This window comes from Nelusetta ayraudi, unplaced genomic scaffold (assembly GCF_046127955.1).
Source record: "Nelusetta ayraudi isolate G7.1 ecotype Tasmania unplaced genomic scaffold, CSIRO-AGI_Nayr_v1 ptg000135l, whole genome shotgun sequence".
In the NCBI taxonomy this organism is placed as follows: Eukaryota; Metazoa; Chordata; class Actinopteri; order Tetraodontiformes; family Monacanthidae; genus Nelusetta; species Nelusetta ayraudi.
Genome location: NW_027466185.1, coordinates 15,142,247 through 15,165,007, shown reverse-complemented (window position 1 = coordinate 15,165,007; position 22,761 = coordinate 15,142,247). Strand labels below are relative to the sequence as shown.

General features: G+C 43.7%; 1 protein-coding gene across 1 annotated transcript in view; it reads right to left on the bottom strand.

Moving 5' to 3' along the window:
* The window catches only part of thsd7aa (thrombospondin, type I, domain containing 7Aa), an 84,958-nt gene extending 63,269 nt beyond the window's left edge, over positions 1 to 21,689 (bottom strand). The window contains exon 1 of the mRNA XM_076051489.1: positions 21,182 to 21,689. Within this exon, the coding sequence (XP_075907604.1) occupies positions 21,182 to 21,326 (145 nt within the window). The 5' untranslated portion in view covers positions 21,327 to 21,689. The remainder of the gene's footprint in view (positions 1 to 21,181) is intronic.
* Positions 21,690 to 22,761: the final 1,072 nt, after the last annotated feature.

Sequence of the window (22,761 nt, the reverse complement as noted above, 5' to 3'; positions counted from 1 at the left end):
AGACATACACACATACGTGTGTGTTCTGAAATTAAATGTTCCTAAATGTAAGTGTTTTTAGTTCACTGCTTCGATTAATTGTATCGATTTTGCAAAGTTTTCACAGCAATTTTAGGCTTCAACAAGGAAAACATATTTTTCCAAGCACAAATGAAACACTATTCTGAGCCATGTTAAGAGCCTCTGATCCTTCTAAATCAGTATTATTTCAGATAATAATCCAGATTTGGTTATTTTAAAGTTCTAAAAGGTATTGGACTATTTTTTGATCATACTAGTTTGTTTGACATGAAGACTTATTAGGTAGATAAAACCATAATATGCCACTACCTATGATTATTAGTATTCACAGCACTATTGTGCTTATAATGAATGAAGAACCAAAGTGTTAAACCCAGTCCCTCACACTGAGCATGGTGCACCTCGCTCCACCATGAACTTCACTGAAAGCCCTCAACATTCACAAGAGCCTTCAAGGTTCCCCTTCACTGAGCACAGCAGCAAGATGGTACACATGGTATTCCCAGTGTGTGTGAGGATAACTAGCAGTGAGCGAACATTATCCACGGGAGAAACTCAGTGAGCCAGTGCACTCTGAAAAGGATGACTCATCATCTTTACCAGGTTCAAATCCTGCTGGATCATCAGGAAGGCAAGAGAAAGTTGAAAACGTGGAGGAAACGCTGCTGCTGCTGCTGCTGCTCACGTGTTGTGTCCCTCCAAGTTGTCTGTTGTTTAGCTGATTTGATGACGTCACTCGAACACTAGGTGACCTCTGCGTGTCACTTGTTAGGGATTCTTTTTTGAGTGTGACAATTAAATGCTTCCTTATTAATAATGAAATACTGCTAGTCATGGTATTTAGAAGGGAAGTTCAGAATGGACTTTTAATAAACTTTTAATCTTCAAAAGTTTGGTTTCACATTGAGAACAACTGCAGGCCCCTGATTGGTTCATGTTGCTTATTTCCCAACAGCATTTCATTCTATGCAACACAATCTTTTAAAAGAAAGATTCATTTTTGTCACTGATTGCAAGAGAAGCAGTTGTCGAGAAAAAAACAAAATTTGTCTCATCAGTTAATTCAGTGCACTATTTAAGTATCAATTTTTGATTTTGGGAACATAGATAGATAGATAGATAGATAGTCAAAGTTAACATCTCTAAACTTCAGAGCATCTGATTATTTCTCCTCTGAGTGCTACCTCTAAATCTGATGAGAAAAGAAAGAAGGAAAGAGAGAGAACTGTTACCATTCCTACTGAGCTGCTGCGTGTGCAGCTCAGCTTCTCCTCCTCCTGTCAACATGAGGCTGCAGCTGCTGTCTGGAATTTGGACTGTAACTGATGAATTATTAAAAAGGATCAGTGCTGTACTGAAGGTTGCAAATGAGATGTAAGAAGATGATAACGTGAATCATTCAGCCACAGTACGTGTCTTGTACATGCCATGTTCACAGTGTGTTCGGGCACAAAAATGGAAGTATAGAATAAATAGATAAATCCATCAATAACTGGGTTAGAACACCCAGCGTATTCAAAAGTAAATGTTAAAAAGATCAGCAGTCACATGTTTTGCGGTAGACCATCTAACTCCCCGTATCACCATTGGTTCCTCCCAACAACTACACAGTGACAAAGTGACAGCCTCCATCCTGGATGAAAACACGTGGCTCAAGTGGTAGTTTGAAATTTGTAATTAACAGGGAAAACAAACAAAAGACACAATATTCATTCATATATTGGCTCTTAATTCAAACAGTGGATATCTTAAATGTTCTGCGCTAAATAATTAGTTGTTGTCAGTGTAAGTGATGATGTTGTTTACCATTGTTTGCTTTCATACTGTTTTCATACGTGTCTTCATCATCAACACATAGAGCATAATAACAATAGAAGAAGCTGGTCACGGTGTGGCAGCGTCACCAGAGGAGCTGTCAGAGCTGCTCTGTGTCTGGCACCAAGCCTGTGGCTGATGTTCTTCAAAAGAGAAAACATACTGACACGCAGGAGGACGGTGGAGGGGGGGATGGGACTCCACGCACATTAACACCACACACACAGGCACACAAGCAGTGTGCGCTCGACAACCCAACACACTGAAGCCTTTCTAGAATCGCAAACAACAACACAGCTGCTTTTCCTCATTGGTGCTTCACTGTTTCCAGGAAGAGTTTCAGTTTCAACCATTTCTAGCTCTATCATACAACACTGTCTCATGTAGCTTTGAATAATAATAAAGATGGCAGCTGGTTTGCAGCAGTTGCAGTCTCGAGTGAGGACAGTGAGAAGTCATGTGAGCAAAGAAAACATCACCAATCTGGACCCTGCAGCCACCAGACTGGAGCTTCATTCCCAGTCTCTTTCAAACGCACATCATCCCTGAAGAAAATAAAGAGGCTCCGCCCACAGCTGAGGGGAATCTCATCTGAATATAGTGCACATTTAATAACCACATCAAAAGAGCTTTATTCCATGGCCACGGTGCGCGTGTGTAGCAATTTCATTTCATCTTTGCGTGGAACGATATTGTTTTTTACATCTTAGAACCATACGTAGCACGTCATGCACAATTCCCATTGATTCTATTTTTGCTTTGTTGTGTTCATCCACTGAGTTTTCTTTCTTTCCAAACACTGACACCCAACTGGCCCATTATCATCTATTTCTATCTTTCTATCTCTTTATAAAAAAAAAATCTCACATGTGCTCTGTATTTGTTCCTGATGTTTGTTCTTTTCTTTTTTTCATAATTCATCGTCATATCATCAGTTTTTATTTCATCTTTTTAAGTGGTCACCACAACTTATTTAAAGAATATTATTCATTTAAGCAAAGTCTAATTTATTGTCAGTATGTAGATAGCTGTACATTCAACTGTCCATAAGATGTCTAAAATATTTGTTAAAAAATTGTTTTTCTTTTCCATTTATACCTACAAATATTTTATTTAATTTTTTATTGCCTTATTTCTATTAATTAATATAATCCTCAATCTTTTTGTACTATGCAGTTGCTGCTGTAATTATTATTTTATATTATATTTATTATATTAATTAAATTTCCCCACTGTGGGATCAATAAAGGTGTTCTTTTCTATTCAATTTTCTATTCTAAACACACGGCATGCAACTTCTCTCCATCCTCCTTGTCATGACGGTGGCTACACGGTAAGCCAAATGCTAATTTGTCTTAGAAGGCGACGTATCTCTGTATCCGTTTACCATAATGCTGTCGAGAATATAAAAACAAAGTCGAGCCCACGTGGACGGCGCCTGCAGGGGCTTGCCTGCCGCTGACGAGTAAATGAGGCTGCATGAAAGATAATATGAAAGGGGGGATGAAGGAGGGAAAGAAGCGAGAGACCTCCTGCTGCTGCTGCTGCAGTTACTGCTGCTGCTGCTGTTGCTGCAGTTACTGCTGCTGCCGCTGCTGCCGCTGCTGCTGCTGCTGCCGCTGCTCGGGCTAATTGTGGTAAACACAGCAGATGGGGGTCCAGGAGCAGCTGAGGGAGGGCTTCACGGAGGTGAAGGTGGGGGAGGGGCTGGTGTGGGTGGGTGGGGGAGGGTCTGGGTGATGGATGAATGGAAGAGGTGTTGATTGGCCAACAATGTGCTCTCACATGTCATATATTTAGCTTTGTCGTCCCCTGTTTGGAACATTTCCCACTTATGGAGGCGGCTAGGGTGTGAACGCATCACATGGGGAGGGGGGTTGGGTAGAATGGGGAGGAGGAGGGGTGGGGTGGGGTGCAAGATGATTTTCTGGGACTCGACTGCTTTAAATCCAGCATTGAGCATAATGCCGCCCCCCAGCCAATCAGTCCACCCCAGTGACGTGATACTTCATCCATTTTCTCCTCATTTCAAGCAACGCATTTCAAGCAACGCATTATGTTTGGAGTAATCCATTCCTCCGTGATCTTCCCGGGATTGGAAAAAAAACTTGCCGTCTCCCCTCCTGCTGTCATGAAGAAGGAGGGATTGCAGCGAAGCCTTTCAACGCTTCCCTCTGCAGCCACTCGGCTTTATTAGTTGAAAGCATCGCTGGGAATGGGTCTGAACGTGATCAGCCCAGGAGATAATCATATACAGTATGTTATTCTGTAAGAGTGTGTGTGTGTGTGTGTGTGTGTGTGTGTGTGTGTGTGTGTGTGTGTGTGTGTGTGTGTGTGTGTGTGTGTGTGTGTGTGTGTGTGTGCTCGCATGCGCGGTGGGGGAATGGTTTGCATCCAGCAGGAGGATGATTCAGATGCATTAGCTAATAGATTGGACTGTAACAGCCACGTGTCCGTGACGCCGGCACAGCTTGGGATTATCTTCAAACAAGGAACAACGCTCACCAACCAACCATTGTGTATTAATGTATTCAAAATTAGCATACGGCTCCGCTGAAATATTGATGTGCACGGTTGTGCGTCGTCCGATAACAAGCGGGAATGACTGGGGGTTTCAGCAGTGCAGGTGCATCTACACAACACAGACGCTGTAATAAACGCTCAACGTCAAGAGTTGTGCCTCCTGGTACTGAACAGTAAACACAGTGTATTATCGTGTATTAACACTACCATCCAATAGAAAACAAACAAACACACTGATAAAGTCCGTTTCTCACTAACAATGCTTTGTAGCATTGTAGTCTAATTATTATTTCTTCAGTTTTCTCGTCTCACACTCACGCCTTTCATGGGTGTAGACACGTGCCTGACGTCACTCAATCAACAAAATGCAATTTTGCTGAAACAATCAATTGATAAATCAGATATTACTGTGCTATCATTGACATTTGCTGAATGAAAAAGGTAAAGGTTAAACAAAACGATTCCACTGCTGATAATCATCAGGAATCTTTTCTATTCACGAGATGTTTAAAGATTCTATATTTCAAATACAAATTCGAGATGGATTTGATCAGGCCTTACTTTCCACTGAAGGTGTTTACAGTCAAATAACCAGAGGCCAATTATCACAGCAGCTTTCGTCATCTCTGGGCTTCTTTCTCTTTGCTGTGCAACAGCTCAAAGACGTTCAATAAAAAAATCATCAGAGTTTTGACGTAGCGTCCCGGTAATCACTCCGAAAAGACTTTCTGACCTGTCATTAACTAGATTAATAGCACCCTATGCACCTGTGCTGACATTCTGCCTGTCAGCAGAACGCAAAAAAAGAAATGATGACTCTCGACTCCATTGGTGGATCTGCCTTTCAGAAAACACTCTTTCCTGACAATGACTGGCATTAATATTTCATGTGGAATCATCGTTTCAATCCAGGCCGTGGAATGATTGTCTTGGCCCTGCAGTGGAATCCACCTGAGAACTGGAGACTGTCACAGCAGAAAGAGAGAGGGAGGGAAGGATAAGAGAGAGAAAGAGAGGGATGGAGAGAGGGGAAGGCGAGAGAGAGAAAGGGGGATTGAGAAAGGAGGGAGGGAGAGAGGGAGGGAGGGATTATGTTCTTCCAGGAACATCTTGCTTACACGAACTACCTCGTTGTCGTGGATTCAGAGGTCTGAATTGCTTTTCTGGAAATAATGACTCTTTTCCGACATAAAATGAAAAATAAAACAAATACATTTGTTTGTTTGTTTTTCCTTTTGAAATTCTTGAAATGATGCATCTTCAGATATAAAATGGAACCAGTGAGTCTGATGCTGAGTAAATACTTTCCATTGTACTTTTTGCCACTGAGCTGAGTACTTGAAGTGCTCGATTTGAAATTAATAACAACAAGGAACAGCAGTGAATTGACTCATCATGCTCAGAGGTGAGAAGTGAGATGTCAATATGAATGGAGGCGGAAAACAACAACAACAACAACAACAGCATTGAACTCCAGTCATCACAGAGCAGTATCTCCTCCAGCCGTTCACATACACAGCCAATGCACCTTCATTCCACCAAAGCAGAACCAGCAGAACCAGATGTGAATGTAGTTCAGTTGGTGTCGTAAAATGAGCCACTGTTCACCAAAAGCAGCCTGATGCAGAGAGTTCTGGCAGTTGGTTGGTGCTCAGGAGGAACTGTAACCCTGGTTTGTCAACTAGGTGGGAAAACTTTGCCGTCACTAATCAGACCAATCAGACCAGTGGAGCCAGGTGGTCAAACTAATGCCTCCTATTGGTCAGATGGTTGGCACCGGACTTGTCAGCACCATGTGGCACTAGTGTGTATTTGATGAAACCCTTTGCTGATTTAGTTACATTGGGCGGTATAGTACATACAGTATATTTACATATATATGAAGGTACAAAAGCATGTATGAAGTGATCGGTATTAACTCGGGATGCACCAATACCGATACCAATATGGGATATCAGTTCCGATACCGGGGTTGAGTACTCTACTCGCACTTGCCGATACCCTCACACCAATGCCAGTTGTATACATACTGTATGTATGTGACAATTTTGTTAATTGTGTGTTTGTACTGCAGTGAAACAGTGAGACCCTCCAAAAACCAAGACCTTTAGTTTTGTGCAAAGTTATATTGACACAAACAAGACTTTGGTCTTGTCAAGTAAAGTTGTGAATGTTGTGTTTGAAAGTGTGTAAAGTAGTGAGTAGTGAGTAAGAGGAAGTAAAAGGAAACTTTCAACCTTCAAACCTTTTAGCATTGGAGCTAATGTGTTGTGTACTAGTGTACTGTTGATTTGTGATTATCATCCATCAAAGTCTCTGACAGTGAAATGTTATTCATGCTGTTAGTCTCCATCGGTGCTTTTAAAAGCACAGTCCTGTCCAGTACTATATATATATATATATACATATATACACACAAATATATACATATGCATCAGAGCCAGAAAACTGATCCAGAAATCAACCGCCGTCGCCTCCAACTGGCCCGCTCCACCTTTGGCCGGCTCGCCAAAGTATGGTGCAGTGGCGAAATCCGTACAACCTTTAAACTTTGTATTTTGAACATACAGTATGTCCTTCCAGTCCTTCTATACGGTTCAAACATGGACACTATCAGCCATCCCAGCTGCAGACTCGATGCATTTCACCGTAACTGCCTCTGCAACATACTTGGCATCCACTGAGCATATCACCAACGATGAGGTATACGCCAGAGCTCGCACCCCTCTCCCAGTCACAACAATCATCAAAAGAGGCAGGATGTGCCTGCTGGGCCACGTGGTGCACCTGGACGATGGTGTCCCAGCCAAGCGAGTGCCGTTGGCAGCATTCTGCCCACCTCCTCGGGGCTGGAGCCGCCCCCGGTGTCGACCCCGACTGAGCTGGGTGTCCCAGGTTGGAGAGACACTTCCCCTGGCCGACCTCATCATCACACCAACCAACCGCCACGTCTTCAGCTGTCTTGTGTCACCGGTCACCTGACGTGGCCACAACCACTCTACTGTATGTACATGTTAAAGATGAGGGGCACATTTATGCACGTTTTATCACCATCAGTATTTTTGCCTTGTATTAGGTTTGGTCTGATGATCATGGTGGACGAGATGAATCTCCATGGCTGTGTGAAAGCCAGCGGTCCCAGTAACCATCTCAACAACTCTGACCTTTTCTGACTGCTTTATTAACTTCCTGAGACGCAAAATAACCCCCACCTTCACTTCCTTCTTATATTACTGCGTCCTCACCTGTCATCAGTGGAGAAGCCATGTGACAACATGGCCGACAGGAGACGTGTCACTTCCTCTCTGCAATCAGACAGTGTGATGTCCCATCACTCATCACTCCACTCTGCAATAACAGCCTCCAACCAACCAGAGCTCCACCCTCCAACTCACCACCACACTGAGAGATTTATTATCTTCAAACTGCTGTTCTTCCTCCGCTTGATGCCGCTACTTCCTCTCCTAAGCCCCCTGGTGTTCAGTGCTGGGACTACTCTGCTTTCTAGCAGGTATGAATCATGCAGATACTGAGAGTTCTCGTCTGTCACAAGTGTTAATCAGACGTGAGCGAAATCACCTGACTGAAGAAGGAAAGGAGAGGAAATATCATCGTATTATTTTTCCTTTTTTATGTGCAGTAAGTAAGTAAGTAAGTATCAAACTGTAATCAGTCATATTGTGACCAGTCAGGCACGATTGGAACTTTACACTTTTTATAACAATAATCGTTTTCTAAATTTTAATTTTCACATGACCAAGGTGAAGCCAAGGTCTACTTTTATTGTGCTGCAGTTACACACCTTGTGAATGTATTTATGGGCAATATTTTAAGAGTTAAAAATCATAAATCCAGACAAATTTTTCCCACTGGACCTTCAGTGTGTCCAATAGACAGCAGATACTTTCAGATGGCCTGCATCGATTGGAGGAAAGGTCATGACCTTTGGCCATCAGCTGTTCCTGCTGCTGCTCTTCACTGCAGCTTCACTGCGACAGCCATTACAGACTGAAGCAGCACGCCAGCAAGAAACCACCAGCAGACTGTGACTCTGTTGCAACTGGACCAGCAGACGCTTTATAACAACACCATATATTGAGCTCATTACAAAACAGTGATCAGGTGTAAGATTCTGTGTTGCATAATTTCTGTAAAAACTGGAACCTGGAGAACCCAGCAGACACAGGGAGAACATGGGAAGAACCCAGCAGACACCCAGCAGACACAGGGAGAACATGCAAACTCCACACAAGCCAGGAATCAAACCCACAACCTTCTTGCTGTGAGGCGGCAGCACCAACCACTGCACCACTGTGTTGTGTACTTATTCAATGCAGTGTTTATTCTCCAGCTGCTACAAAATGCTCAATAAATGCCTGAAAGCTTTTATTGGTCCTCTTATGTAAGGCCCTCCACATCACCAACCATGGTCTTCTTCATGTCAGAGGCTTCAGTGCCAGAAGAACCATGTTGAGATGAGAGTCGGTTACATCTCACTTCTAACGAGAACAAACAAAAACAAGGGGACGGACTTTTATTTTTATTTATATTTATATTTCATTGATTTGTTTAAAAAGAACGAATGTTTCTTGTGAACAAACTGAACGCGATCACTTCCTGAACTGATTCATTCCTTTCTCAGTTCAGTTTAGCACCTGGGACACAAGCCTATGACGGAGGCGTGACCGTACTGTGATCAGTTGACAGCGATTTGTTCCCGAACGAATCAGGAACGAACTAAACTGCCAACCAGTTCACGTTCACAAACGAATCAGGAGTGCAGGAAACCAGTGAGTCAGTGAGTGAGAACTAGTTGACAAAGTCCTTCAGTGGACTCCACTGAGAGAGTCACTGATTTATTCACGGAACGTCCTTGACTCAGAGGCTTGATTATAAATTAGTATCAGTATTACTACAGTATTATTACAGTAGTTTTAGTATTGTATTAGTCAGAGAACATTCGCCACGCATTCCGAGCTTCCGCCAAGCACTGAACAATTCGGTGAACAAATATTTTAGTGAACTGATTCTAATGATTTGGTTCCTTCAAATGAACTGGTTGTGACATCACTGCTCCCTTGAAGTCCCTACTACTACTAGTCCCTCCTGGTATGTGATGACAAGTAGACTGTCCTCTAATCGAATGATGGCAGGCAGGAAGTGGTTCTGGTCAGGGAATCCAGGTCAGCAGCGCAGTGGGCAGCACTGACCCAGCGGCGCCCCCTGCAGAGAACCATAGCGAGGCCTGGATGCACCGCTGTCACACTGGTGGATGTGACCCAGCGATGTGAGGGGCTTAATGAGGCCGAGCGTGACCTGCTCAGCAGTCAGGGAACGTTAGTGTGTTATCTCACAGTGGACGAGGGGCTCCACTCCCTGCTGATCTCTGAGGATGGAGACATCGTCATCGTTTGAGGCCAAATAATAAAGACATTTCAAACCACCGTATTTCTGACGGTGACAAAGTTATCCATCACCAAACTACAGCCGGTTTGCACCTGTTCTGCAGTGCGGTTTCAAAGTACTGTCATATACTTACAGCATATAAGAAAGTCATGTCAGTACAGCACAACATGTAGAAACTTCTCCCAACACAACTATCAAGAACTACAATAACAACTATCACTCAAGTATCCGATGCAATATGTCCAATGCAATATGAATGAGAACAAGAATGTCTTTCTTTATTCCACACTGGGGAAATTTGCAGTTGTAGCAGCAAACAAAGTGCAAAGAGAAGAATTAAAAAGAGTGCAGAGCAAATTCAAAGGAGAAAAGGAGGAAAATAGTTTTCCTAATTATTTACAAATCTAAATAAGTGTTAAAAAAGTGTTTATTAATAAGTGTTCTATTGCACCTGTATTGAAATGTTGATTTTTAGAAGCGTATATAAATATAGAGAGAATTCATTAAATTAAATAGGTGAAATATCATTGAATCACTAATATAAATCACAGAAACGCTGCTCAAGTCGTCCAGTTCTATTTTTGAATATATTTTTGACTACTGGCTTGACTTGGTATTATTTTGAATAGGATTTGTGTAATTTCAAATTTCATTAGATCTATGAATTTTAATAGCTAATAGTAAAGCAAGCAAAAGGTCAACCGCTAAATGAATTAACATGTGCACATCTTTTCGTGGCTTTTGTTTTCTATTTTTCTGTTTAAGTTGTGAAAAGAGGATTTGTGTTTCTATCCTGTTTCAGACATCGTAGCAAAGCATCAGTAGCTGAGCTCACTCACTCGTGACAACACGTGCCAATTTGATAGCTTCATTTGGCAGCTTCATTTGACAGGAAGTGGGTCACCATTATCGACCTTTGACTTCTCATCTACATCCTGCTGAGCGAGAAAAAGTAAAGAGTAAAATATAATCAGAGCAGAAGTGCAGCAGAAATGAGCAGGAGGCTAAAAGCTCTTCAATCAATTGAATCATTGTTTCCCTGATTCACTTTTTAATTCCAGTGAATGGATGAAGTTCTCCACCTCCAACAGTCTCATCTCACCCAGATAATCCTGGACTCACTCACTCAGATGTTCAATGAGAAAAAAGATAAGAAGCTGCAGCACTTTGAAATCCAACAAATGTTTCATTGATGAAAACTGGAGACCTGAGTTCAACCTTTTCATCCAGAAGAGCTGCGGCTCAGTTTTGCAATGCAGTTTACTAAAACCTGATCTATGAGGTCTCCACTGGCAGCAGTCTGCTTTGTTTGGGCCGGGGTGGCCTCCTCATTAAGCTGCAGCTGACTGCTGCGACTGTGCAACTGTGTTGGTGTCCTTTCTCCAGCACGCCGCTGCCCCCCCAGGACCGGATGAATAATACAGCTCAGGCTGTAGAGGTGGAGCTACAGTGTTTCTACACACTGCTGGAACCACAAAGGAATGTTTGGACAATCAAGTAAAACAGGAAAGAGCACAGAGCGTGTGGATAGATAGATAGATAGATAGATAGATAGATAGATAGATAGATAGACAGATAGATAGATAGATTCACTTAAACAGCAGCAGCAGCACAGGTAGAGTGTGTAAGAAGCACATAGCCACTGTGTGTGTGTTATTGAGTAAGCAGCTTTCCATTTTGCCATCAAACAGGTGGATAGGAAGTGTCTCTGCGTTTAGCAGCTTAGTGTAGAAACCTATAGCTGAAATCCCCTGGAGCTGCACCACAGATGGCGTGGACGTCTCTCAAGTGTTTAGACGGGCCACCACAGGGCAACCCGAGTTCATCAAAGCTGTATTGAGCCGATGGTCTGTTGTGTGACAGCAGACACAGCCAGTGTACGCTACACAATAAACACCCTTAAAGTGTAGGCAGTTCATGAATAAATAAATGCACAGTGTTAAATCATGTCTGCAGAGCAGAATGTGTTTTCGAGGGACGCATCCAAAGCACCTTTTTACTGAACGGGTACAAGTATGAGTACTCACTTTTCAGTACTCACCAATACCCAACAAGTGTCACTGCAGCACAAACACAACTTTAACAAAACTGTCATATACATGCATATACAATTGGTATTTTTGTCGTGGTATCGGCACGCATTTTACGAGTACAATACCAATCTCCGATACTGGTATCGGTATTGTGCATCCCTAATCTTGCTCTAGTTTGGGAAAGATACTTTGTAAATATCATATGTTTTTTTTTACTCAGAAATAAAACAAAACATAACAAGTTTTGTGGTATCAGCACTTATTTTTTTACAAGTACTCAACCCCGGTATCAGAACTGATGCCAGACACTGGTATCCAAATGTAAAAAATTAAATCAATACATTAAAGTTGAAGAGGTCAAGGAACAAGGAATTGTGGGGGGTTTTGTGTGCGTGTGTGAGTGTGCGTGTGCGTGTACATGTGCGTGTGTGTGTGTGTGTGTGTGTGTGTGTGTGTGTGTGTGTGTGTGTGTCACTGTGCAAAGGCAGAACCCTGAAAAGCAGTGCATGAGCCTGAATGGAGCAGTGGTGGTGCTGCTGCTGGTATTTAGCTCATGTGCAGATCAGTGTGAGGTGGCGGCTGATGGGAGGTGGCACTGAGAGGAGGAAGCAGCTGATGGAAAGCTCTTTACGGCGCTCAGGACAATCCTCCTGCACCGCCGGCACGTTTTCCTCAGCGCTGCTCTAAGCAGCAGCAGCAGCAGAGAGAAACAAGGCTTTACGGCAACGAGAGGCTAACGACTTAAATGTGTCCAGTCACGCTGATTCGTCCTTCACCATGCAGTGGAGAGCAGCAGAAGGTCTTCAGCTGCAGGAGGAAGTAACTCCTGCAGCTCCTTTTTGATGTTAGTTAGCAACACTATGATGGTACAATAGACTCTAGCAGTCAGTGTCATTCTGCACTTAATGCAGTACTTCTTCACACAGAGGCTTGAAGTACCTGCTACCAACTGAACGTTAGTTGTTGTTATTTGCAGCACAAAACTTTAATGTACGTTCTGTAGTGACCTACAAAGGTGGGAAGGGGAGAGACATGATTCACTTTAAGATTGATAATAAAGCCACTGTGAACCTATTTAAGCTTTGGGATGTGTTTCATTTTAAAATAGAATAACATCATCTGCAAAAGAGTGCAGCTCTACTGAATACTGTCACTAAAGCAGCAGTTCTCAACTGGTGGGTCACCACCCAAAAGTGGGTCACAGAGCTGTTTTGATTGGGTCGCGGCTTTCACCTTTAAAAAAAAAAAAAAAGAAAGAAAGAAATGGGGTGAGGTGTTAATTTTTTTTTTTAGAAAGAACATGATGGGGATTTATTTTGTAAGACACACAATTCAACTCCATAATTACAATAATGTATTTACTAGACATGCAAGAAAGCAGAGCTAGCCTTTTTATTTTTGTGGAACAAATCTGTGTCTTTGTGACTTCATGATGAGGGAAAAAACTGGTGGGTCCTGACACTAAAGTGATTCAGAACTGCTTTGTAATTATTTCTTTTCTTCTACCAACAAAAGGTGGTTCCACAAATGGACCCGACAGTCCATCATCAGCCATGAATTCATCGTTGTGGCTATAACAGTCCTATTCCCATCCTCTTCTAATGTCTCGTGGTAACAGCGTCTCTCTGCAGCTGCAGGTAGTGACGACACCCAGTGACAGAAAACTACACAACTGAACAACATAGAACGCTTCCTAAAGTGTGATAACACACAGCACTTTCTACACTGGTATTGTGATTAGAGCAGTGGTGGGCAAACTGGTGACTGGTGGTTCTAAAATTTGACAGAAGGGCCTAAAAATATGTATGATTGATATGTAGATGACATCATGTAGCTTTGATGTCAATTTAAAATGAAGCAAAGCAACGTTACAACCAAATCAGTGTCTTTGAAGCCCCATGTTGTTGAGCCCTTACAACCACCAAGAACCATCCAGAACCACCTAGACCACCACGGTGTTTAGCTCTTTATTGAAATGACTCTGAAAACACTGGAAACATGGAGGAAAAACAGCTGTTTAATGACTGACTGAATATTAACATAATTTTTTCAAGTTCGGGGGATCGGATTAAAAAGCTTAACAGGCCGCATATGGCCCCCAGGCCGTAGTTTGCCCATGCCTGCTTTAGTGGTTTCAATAAACGTCAAATACTTTGTGCAACCAACACTTGAAAAAAAAATCTATCGCCAAACAAATGAGAGTATTTACTGGGGAAGCAGCCGAGTGGTGCTGAGTGGTTGCTCAGGTTTGAGACGTAGACTGGCCATTATGCAGACATATGTGTGTGTGTGCACACACACACACACACACACACACTCACTCTCTCTCTCTCTCTCTCTCTCTCTCTCCCTCGCTCTCTCTTCCTCTCTTTGGAGAGGCAATCACCTCCATTTCCTCGGTCCAGGCTGCTCACCTGTCTGTCAGCTCACAGACAGGTGAGTTTCTGCAATAAATGTAGCCAGCAAGCAGCAGCAAAAGCTCAGTCAATTGAAAGTCAATACACATGTTTTTCTTGATTTTCAATTTTTCCCAAATGGTGTAAGAAAATTAAAATTTAGACGTATTTCCAACCAAGTATGAAACAACTTTTAACTGTTTGTTGACACTGAAGGGTAAAACAGGAGCTAATCGACCTCCATGTTGTCATGGTTTGAATATCCACCTTTGTCACAGTGTTTACACATGCGCGCACGCACACACACACACACACACACACTCAACGTGGCTAAATGGAGCAGCTGGTTGCAGCTTCTTCAGCAGCCACACAATAATGATGGTAATTTAGCTCTTGATGATTCCTGGGTCAAACAGAAATGATTTCAGCTGCCTGCCTCGTTCTCTCCAGCTCCTCTCAGCTCGACTCAAAGGTCCAATCAAACACTCCAGCACAACAACAAACGCTTATTAATCACCAGTCAACAGACATATGTTTTTTTTATATCTTTTGTTCCTCTGCACACGGCTGCGTATTAGTGCATACTTCTTTAAGTACAATGGGATGTGAATAGATAGACAGCAAGGAGATGCAGCCTGTTCATAAGATACTTTACAATGTGGTAACTATCTCAAGATTCAAACTACAAACACACACAACACTGAGAGTTAATGGTGTTGATCAGAGTTGGAAAAAGTAATAAAACAGAATGTGATAAAAATGACCTGGTAGACAAATAAATGGTGACATATTGAGTGAAGCCACATTGAAGAGGAAGATGATTGAAGGGACATGTCAGCTGGCTGGTTCACTCATGGTAACAACCAATAGAAGGTTTGCAGTCTTGGATTTCCACCAGTACAAACCATCATTCAGTGAAGTGGCTCATTTACCAAGACTGAACATTTGCAATGGTAACATTAACATAACTGCACATATTGAATAATTACTGGGGATGCACCGATACCGATACCAGGGCTTGAGGACTCTACTCGTGCTGATACCATCACACCCATACCAGTTGTGTGCATTAATGCATGAATATGACATTAAAGTTGTGTTTGTACTGCAGTGGAACCTGTCACCCGTGTTCTTTGTGCCGAACTATTTTGTTCAAATTTCAATTTTGCTCAAATAACAGAACGCCTGCTGAAAATTCAAAAAGTTATTCTAGGTAATTCTATAATGTGTAACAACATTATGTACTCAGTATCGGTGAGTACTGAAAAGCAAGTACTGGTACTCTACTAGTTCAGTAAAACAGTGGTATTGGTGCTTCCCTAGTAACTACCTTAACCAGTGCCAGGAACAGGAGCAGTGAGGCAGCTGGATGGAAAGATACCAGGTGAGACCTTCTGGCGGTTTTTCATGATCACACTGGACCTCAGCAGCTTCCTGTGGAGCTGCGGCTCATAAACTCATAAACCAGACTTGACCTCAGCTTTTCAACGACTGTGCCACAAAAATAATGTTCAGTAGAACCAGTGCGGTGGAACCAGCACAGTAGAACCAGTGCAGTAGAACTAGCACAGTGGAACCAGCACAGTAGAACCAGTGCAGTAGAACCAGTGCAGTAGAACTAGTGCAGTGGAACTAGCGCAGTGGAACCAGCACAGTAGAACTAGCGCAGTGGAACCAGCACAGTAGAACCAGTGCAGTGGAACCAGCACAGAAGAACTAGCGCAGTGGAACCAGCACAGTAGAACCAGTGCAGTAGAACTAGCACAGTAGATGATCCAGCTACTATTGATACAGCAACGCCCCCCGACCAACCCCACCCACCCACCCGCCCGCCCTTAACGCCAGGGTCGACCTGGGCCAGCTCGCCTCCCATTAAATCTACTGCCGTGAATGGCTGAATGAAGCACTTGACACTTGATCCAAAGAGGGCGCTATATTTCACTGCCCTCCCCTTTTACTGCTGCTATCCTCAAAAGACCTTCCCCAGCACCGAGGTTATAGGTCACCTTGGGAGACAGCCACAGTAGTGTGTGTGTGTGTGTTGGGGGTTGATTCTTTGGGGACATTAGGGGAAGAACAAAGAGAAAGGGGCCATGTGACTCTGAGTGAAGCCTCCTCTTCTTTCTTTTGTGCAGCCACATGGACACTGGAGCATCTGCGGCGGCGGCCCAACAGCAGCGCCGCTGTGCTGCAGGGGAGGTTGGGGTTGGGGGGGTCGTTGCGGGGGGAGAAGGAGGGGCTCAGTGACAACAATGCACAGCTACTCTCTGTTGTTTTTAATGCAATGTGCGCTTTTTACACAGGGCCGTCCCATCTCTGTCTGGAGCTGCCCCGCTAATTAGCATCGCTGCTGCTGCTGCTGCTGCTGCTGCTGCTGCTGCTGCTCAGCACTGCACACACTCCTTTGTTGCCTCGTGCTGTACCAGGAAGTATCCCTCCCAGTGAGTCGAGACGCAGAAAAGCTTGAACACATGGCCAAAAACATCCCGTCACTCCACTGCAGTCAGCACATGATTCAGCGTATCAAGAAGATTATTATTGTTATTATTAGGTTGTATTTAATTGGCTACTCAAGGCTTCTTGTCAAAGCAGAGATTAAAGAGATGAGCCCATCGTGTTTGCTAGTCGCTTTCTACAGGGCTACAATGTAATGTTCGTTTTTGGCTGATTTAATAAAACCTTTGATAGACAAAGTGAAGCTAGATGTGTTGCAATTTTTAAATAGATTTTTTTCTGCTAAAATACACAGGAAATGTCTTTAGTTTTGCTTGAAGTCACTCAGTCATTCACTGTGCTTCACTTAGGTTTCTTTATATTATATAGGATTTTTTTATATACATATATAGCTGCATCCCTGATGATTTGTGCCACAACTCAATGTCAACCAGTAGTTTCTAGTTCACTCAAAAACCTGCAGGCAGCCGCAGACTGCCAGTGTTTAGCACTATCTCTGCCTACAACCCACTGAATGAATGAAGTCAATGCAAAAATGTTTGTATTGACTTTGCTAATGAGTGAGCTGCTTATTTCAAACTCCTGCTGATTTGTTGAAACGTTATATAATTCTCTGCATACAGATTAACCAGCTCAACTAAACTAAACTATCCTCAGTCAGTCGTTATGTTTCTCCCGCATTAATTATGTTTTTTTATTACTACATCCACCTGCTGAGACAATTTTCAAGTAAACCTGAATGTAAATGCCCCTTATGTAGAGTGTAAACCTGGTGTGGGAACACAGTATCATACTGAGAGAGGAAACGAAGGCATCCTGGCTTCACATTTACATATTCAGCCATTCTTGAAAGAGCAACGTGCAAACCTCCTATATTCAGCCCGGAAATATTTAGAACACGTCTAAAAAGAATTTGTTTTTGATGAGACTCCAAGACACTGAGAGAAGCAAACGCACACATACGCACAACAACACACTCTAACACGTGCACACACATGCACGCGCGCACACACACACACACACACACACACACACACACACACACACACACACACACACACACACACACCAGTGCAGAGCAAAGCGGGGAACTAATCCTGCACCTTCTGTCCGAGGTTTATGCTGTAAACACACAGTCAGTGCTGAGGAAGTTGTGTGCCAAAAGACAGGAGTTGTCGTGCCAAATTACACACCACAATGAAATTCCATCACACACAGCGTGAGTAGTGCAGTAATGTTATTAATATATCGATTGGCTTTGACATCCTTGACCTGGATACAAAGCCTCCAGTCTGCAGACCACCTGCAGTGACTCACCACTCGAAACATCCTGCATTTGGTCAAAGTAAGTCACAGCTTTAGTTAGTAGTACAGTTTTATTTTTATTTTTATTTTTGCCTTATTTCTTTTTAAATTAATGCAATTTTCCTTCTTTTTTACACTGTACTGTTGCTGTAATTATGCCAATTTCCCCACTGTGGGATTAATAAAGGACTTTTATTCTATTCTAAACTCCTGCCACTTCTTGGCACAAAGCAGCAGCAGCAACAACAACAGCAGTAACAGCAGCAGCAGCAGCAGCAGCAGCAACAGCAGCAGCAGCAGCAACAGTAACAGCAGCAGCAGCAGCAGCAGCAGCAGCAGCAGTACCAGTAACAGCAGCAGTAACAGCAGCAGCTATCCACTGCAAATAACTTCTGAAACCAACTTTAGAATCACATTGTGCACCAGAGTAATAGCCAGTGCATACGTGTTACTACAGAGGCATTAAAGTGATTAACACCACCCACCCCTCCATGTGTGTCCCATCACAGGCAGCACAACAACAACAAAAACAACAACAAAAACAACAACAAAAACGACTCAGAAAAAGATTTTGCTTCTTTTCATCTTTGTTCATCTCTTCTTTTCATCTCAGCATCATTTAAACTACATACTGTACAAGAACACGAGGCAAAAAAGGTTTTTGACAAACTAGCACCTCTGCAGCAGAGGACACACACACACACACACACACACACACACACACACACACACAGCAATATATGGTATCTAGGTTATCTTTGTCTGGCCAATCTGCTGGCTCTCTAGCCTTAATCTCCTGGCTGTCTTAACACGGTGGGAGGTATGGCCCAGAATGCCACAGGGTTTCCATTCCTCTGCACAGGGCAACAATGAGGACGCTGCTAAACAAGCCAAACCACTGGGGAAGGTCAACACATGGATCACATCTAGTCATAGTGTTATTAATGGTAAACATTGTCACTAGCTGCGTTTTCAATGACAATCTTTCGCAAAATAAAAGCAATGTTTCTAAAAAAAAATTCCACAAAGTACAATTGTGACTTGCAGGTGTTTCCATTCAATGGTGTAAAGAGCATAAGCTGTAATTCTGGTCAAATCTCATCCTGTGACCCCACTGTGAGGAGGATGGAGGTACAAAACATTTTGGGTTTTGGAGCAGCTATTTGAAGTAAACTGTTCACGTGACCCCGTACGTCACGTCCGCTGACGTGTCAATGTGGAAAAAAAGTGTTTCCATGACACTTTTGCGATATACCTCAACATGGATACGTGTGAAAAACCAGCTTATGAGGGTGTCAAAACCTTTTAGCCATATTTGAGAGGTTTTTCCAGGTTTAGCTTTTTCCATCACCAGTTTCTATTGCCATGTTTGGTGCATTTCTAGGGTCATGGAAACGCAGCTTATGGCAAACAGTGAATCAACCCAGAGACTGAAAATTTCACCAATGTAAAGACGTGTGTGAGGAAACAGGAAGTAACGGGATGGACTACAAAGAGCATTCTCTAAATCTATAGTTTTTTCAAATTTTTATTTTATTTCTAGGTATTTCTAAGGATACATTTGAAAGGTTTCACCCCCCCCCCTCCCCCCATTAAAAAACATGCATGTGTAATACATACATGCATGTGCAGCACTCACTTTCAGGGTGAGTGCTGCTCTTTGGAGGCTGATGTACCAGAAATCCACTGCTGTTGGAGGAGGAATTAGTGTGTCAAGACCTGGCAAACCGCGTGGAAGCACCTCAACCTCCTGAGGGACACAAATCCACATAGCCTGGCATCTCATTGACATTCCATCTCACTGTTTTCCTTCTAAAAAATCATCATCATCATCACCACCATCTTCATCATCACCATCTTCTTCATATGTGCTGGGAGTTGTTCAACAAACACTTTTTACATCTTGAAGTGTTTTCACCCTGCTGACCCCAAAAATGACATTCCACACTGCAACTGCAAAGCATTGATTTAAAAGCAACTAAATGGGACATTGATCAGCATCCACTGGCCTGCTGGTGGTGATGGTGGTGGGAGAGGGGAGAGTGGGGAGGGGTGCAGGTTCCCAGTAAGACCAGTGTATTGATTGAGGGGAACCAGAGAGAGAGAGAGAGAGATGAGAGCAGTGGTGAGAGAGAACATTGATCTCCAGCTGCACCCAATGTCCTGTCTACATGGATTGGTGGTGGGGGGTGGTTTGGGGGTGGGGGGTTGTCCGTACCCCCCTCTCCCCACGCCCCCCATTCCCATCACTCCTCCTCAAACTTCCAGTGGACCTCAGACCAGTACTGTGTGGTGACCATGTGCTGCTGCTCTCACCGCTCAGGGATGCTCCACCCAGCACACACACACACACGTACACACACACACACCCTCCTTGTCTTTGACAAATCAAAACGCAAGCAACGATTAACACCACATCCTGCTCCTCACTGCTCCTCCTCTCGCGGAGGAGAAGAGACACGCGCTATTTCATCCATGGCACGTTCGCACGCACGCGGTCCAAAATGTAATATATGCAGTCAATCCCTCCTGAGCCTCACTTGAAGAAACTTCCACCTCCCCAAACACTGGTGTTGTCTAGATTATTGTACTAAGTATACTCTCACCCCACCCCTCCGAACCCCCCCACACACGCATCCATCCGGCCGCAGATACTTCAAAACAAGCAGTCAAGTGCAAAAAGTGGCGCAAACACACTAATCAATTGTCTATTGGCGCTAAAGCAGCGGCTGATCCTCCCTCACACACACACACACACACACACACACACACACACACACACACACACACACACACACACACACACTGATACGTATCTGTGCGCATTTTGTAGTGGTTGTGCGGTCATTCGAGACCTTTTCTAGCGGTTAAACAGCGACACACACACACTCACCTGGTTTGAACGATTGAATGAAAGCGACACCGAAGTTCAGAGGAGTGTGTGTGTGTGTGTGTGTGTGTGTGTGTGTGTGTGTGTGTGTGTGTGTGTGTGTGTGTTGTGTGTGTGTGTGTGTGTGTGTGTGTGTGTGTGTGTGTGTGTTGCAACCTTTTGTACGCGCGTTAATCCGCGCCAAACTGCGGGACGGTGCAAAGCAGCAGCAGGATCCAATAAAAATCACACAAAACCCTCAGAGTCGCTCCATCCGGGACACTCCCACCCTGCACAACCAGCACTGGCTGCCTGGCACGGTGGTGAGTGTGTGTGTGTGTGTGGGGGGGGGTGCTTACCTGTTTGCCACACGTAAAAAGGTTTGGTCTCCGCGGCTGCTTGTGCCTCCAGCTCTTGCATGCTGCAGGCGAGCAGCAGCAGCAGCACCGCGACCATCCTGCTGCTCCTCCTCCAGGTCCCCGCGGTGCTGCTCCTCATCCACATCCAGGCACTGTCCCAGTGGTGGGGGATCGGTGGGGAGGAGGGGAGCGAGCTCGACCACGAGGTGGAGGAGCGAAAGACTGAGGTGGCAGTGTTTGCTGCTCCTGGTTCCTCCTGGTTCGCCCCACAAGAAGAACCAGAAGGAGAAGAAGAAGAAGAAGTAGTTGTAATCCTTGGCAGACGGAAGGGTCGATGTGTCCTCTCTCTCTCTCTCTCTCTCTCTCTCTCTCTCTCTCTCTCTCTGTCTCTCTCTCTCTCACTCCCTCTCTCCCTCTCTCTCTCTCTCTCTATCCGCTGATGGAGGAACGAGGTCTGAGGCAGCAATAAAAATGTGGGGAACAATAGACGCCCGAGCTGCTGCTGCTACTGCTGCTGCCGTATGTCGGGATTAATGCCGCGCTCACACACAGACACGCCTCTCCCCCTCTCTCTCTCTCTCTCCTCCTCTCTCTCTCTCTCCTCCCTCTCCCTCCCACTCTCCCCCTCTTCTCTCTCTCTCCGTCTCCTACTATGTCACTCCTATCCAGGCTCTCACCTCCAATCACAGCACCTTATATTGACGGAGACCTATATTGCAACTGGAGCAGGTTATGTGTGTAAACGGTGAAACAAACGGTGCAGGACTGAACAACTGTAGCCTCACATCTGCGTCTTTGTCATGGATGCGCTTTTTTCTATCATCTAGGACAAAAACAACTCACAGTATTTTATATTGTGAGACATGTCTTGTTATTATTATTATTATTAATAATAATAATAATAATAATAATAATAACAATAATAATAATAATAATAATCCATCTATTTTCTACAGCCACTTCCTCCTGCACACAGGGTTGCAGGGTAATAATAATAATAATTAGAGACGTACCTATAACACTGTTTTCTTTGCAGAACGAGTACAGTACGAGTACTTGCATTCAGTACTTACCGATACTGAGTACTGAATAAGGTCATTACACATGGTAGAATTACTTTGATTTTTATTTTGTTTTCCACAGATGTTGTTATTTGCACACCTTTCCTCAGCCTGTTTTTCTACAACAGGGCAACTGTCACAAGTTTCACTGCGGCACAAACACAAAATTCTCCCATGCAAACATATACAACTGGTATCAGTGACGTCGTATCCGTAGCACTCAACCCCGGTATTGTTTGCAGGTACCCAATATTGATATCGGTATCGGTAAAAATGACAGTTTCAACAAACCACTTGCATGAGTAGAAAAAAAAAACCTTTAGATGATGTTGGATTTGACGGGATTGTCTCAAAGGAAGGTTTCCACGCTGAAGACGTCCCAGGAAATGAGTCCAGGTGAGCATCTTATGTTGTCATTATGTTGTTCACCCATTTGACTGTTTTCCGTAATTGACTGAAGAATTGTACTGCACTAGATCTTAATCTACAGCCCGTGTTCTTTCATTCATTACCCAATGT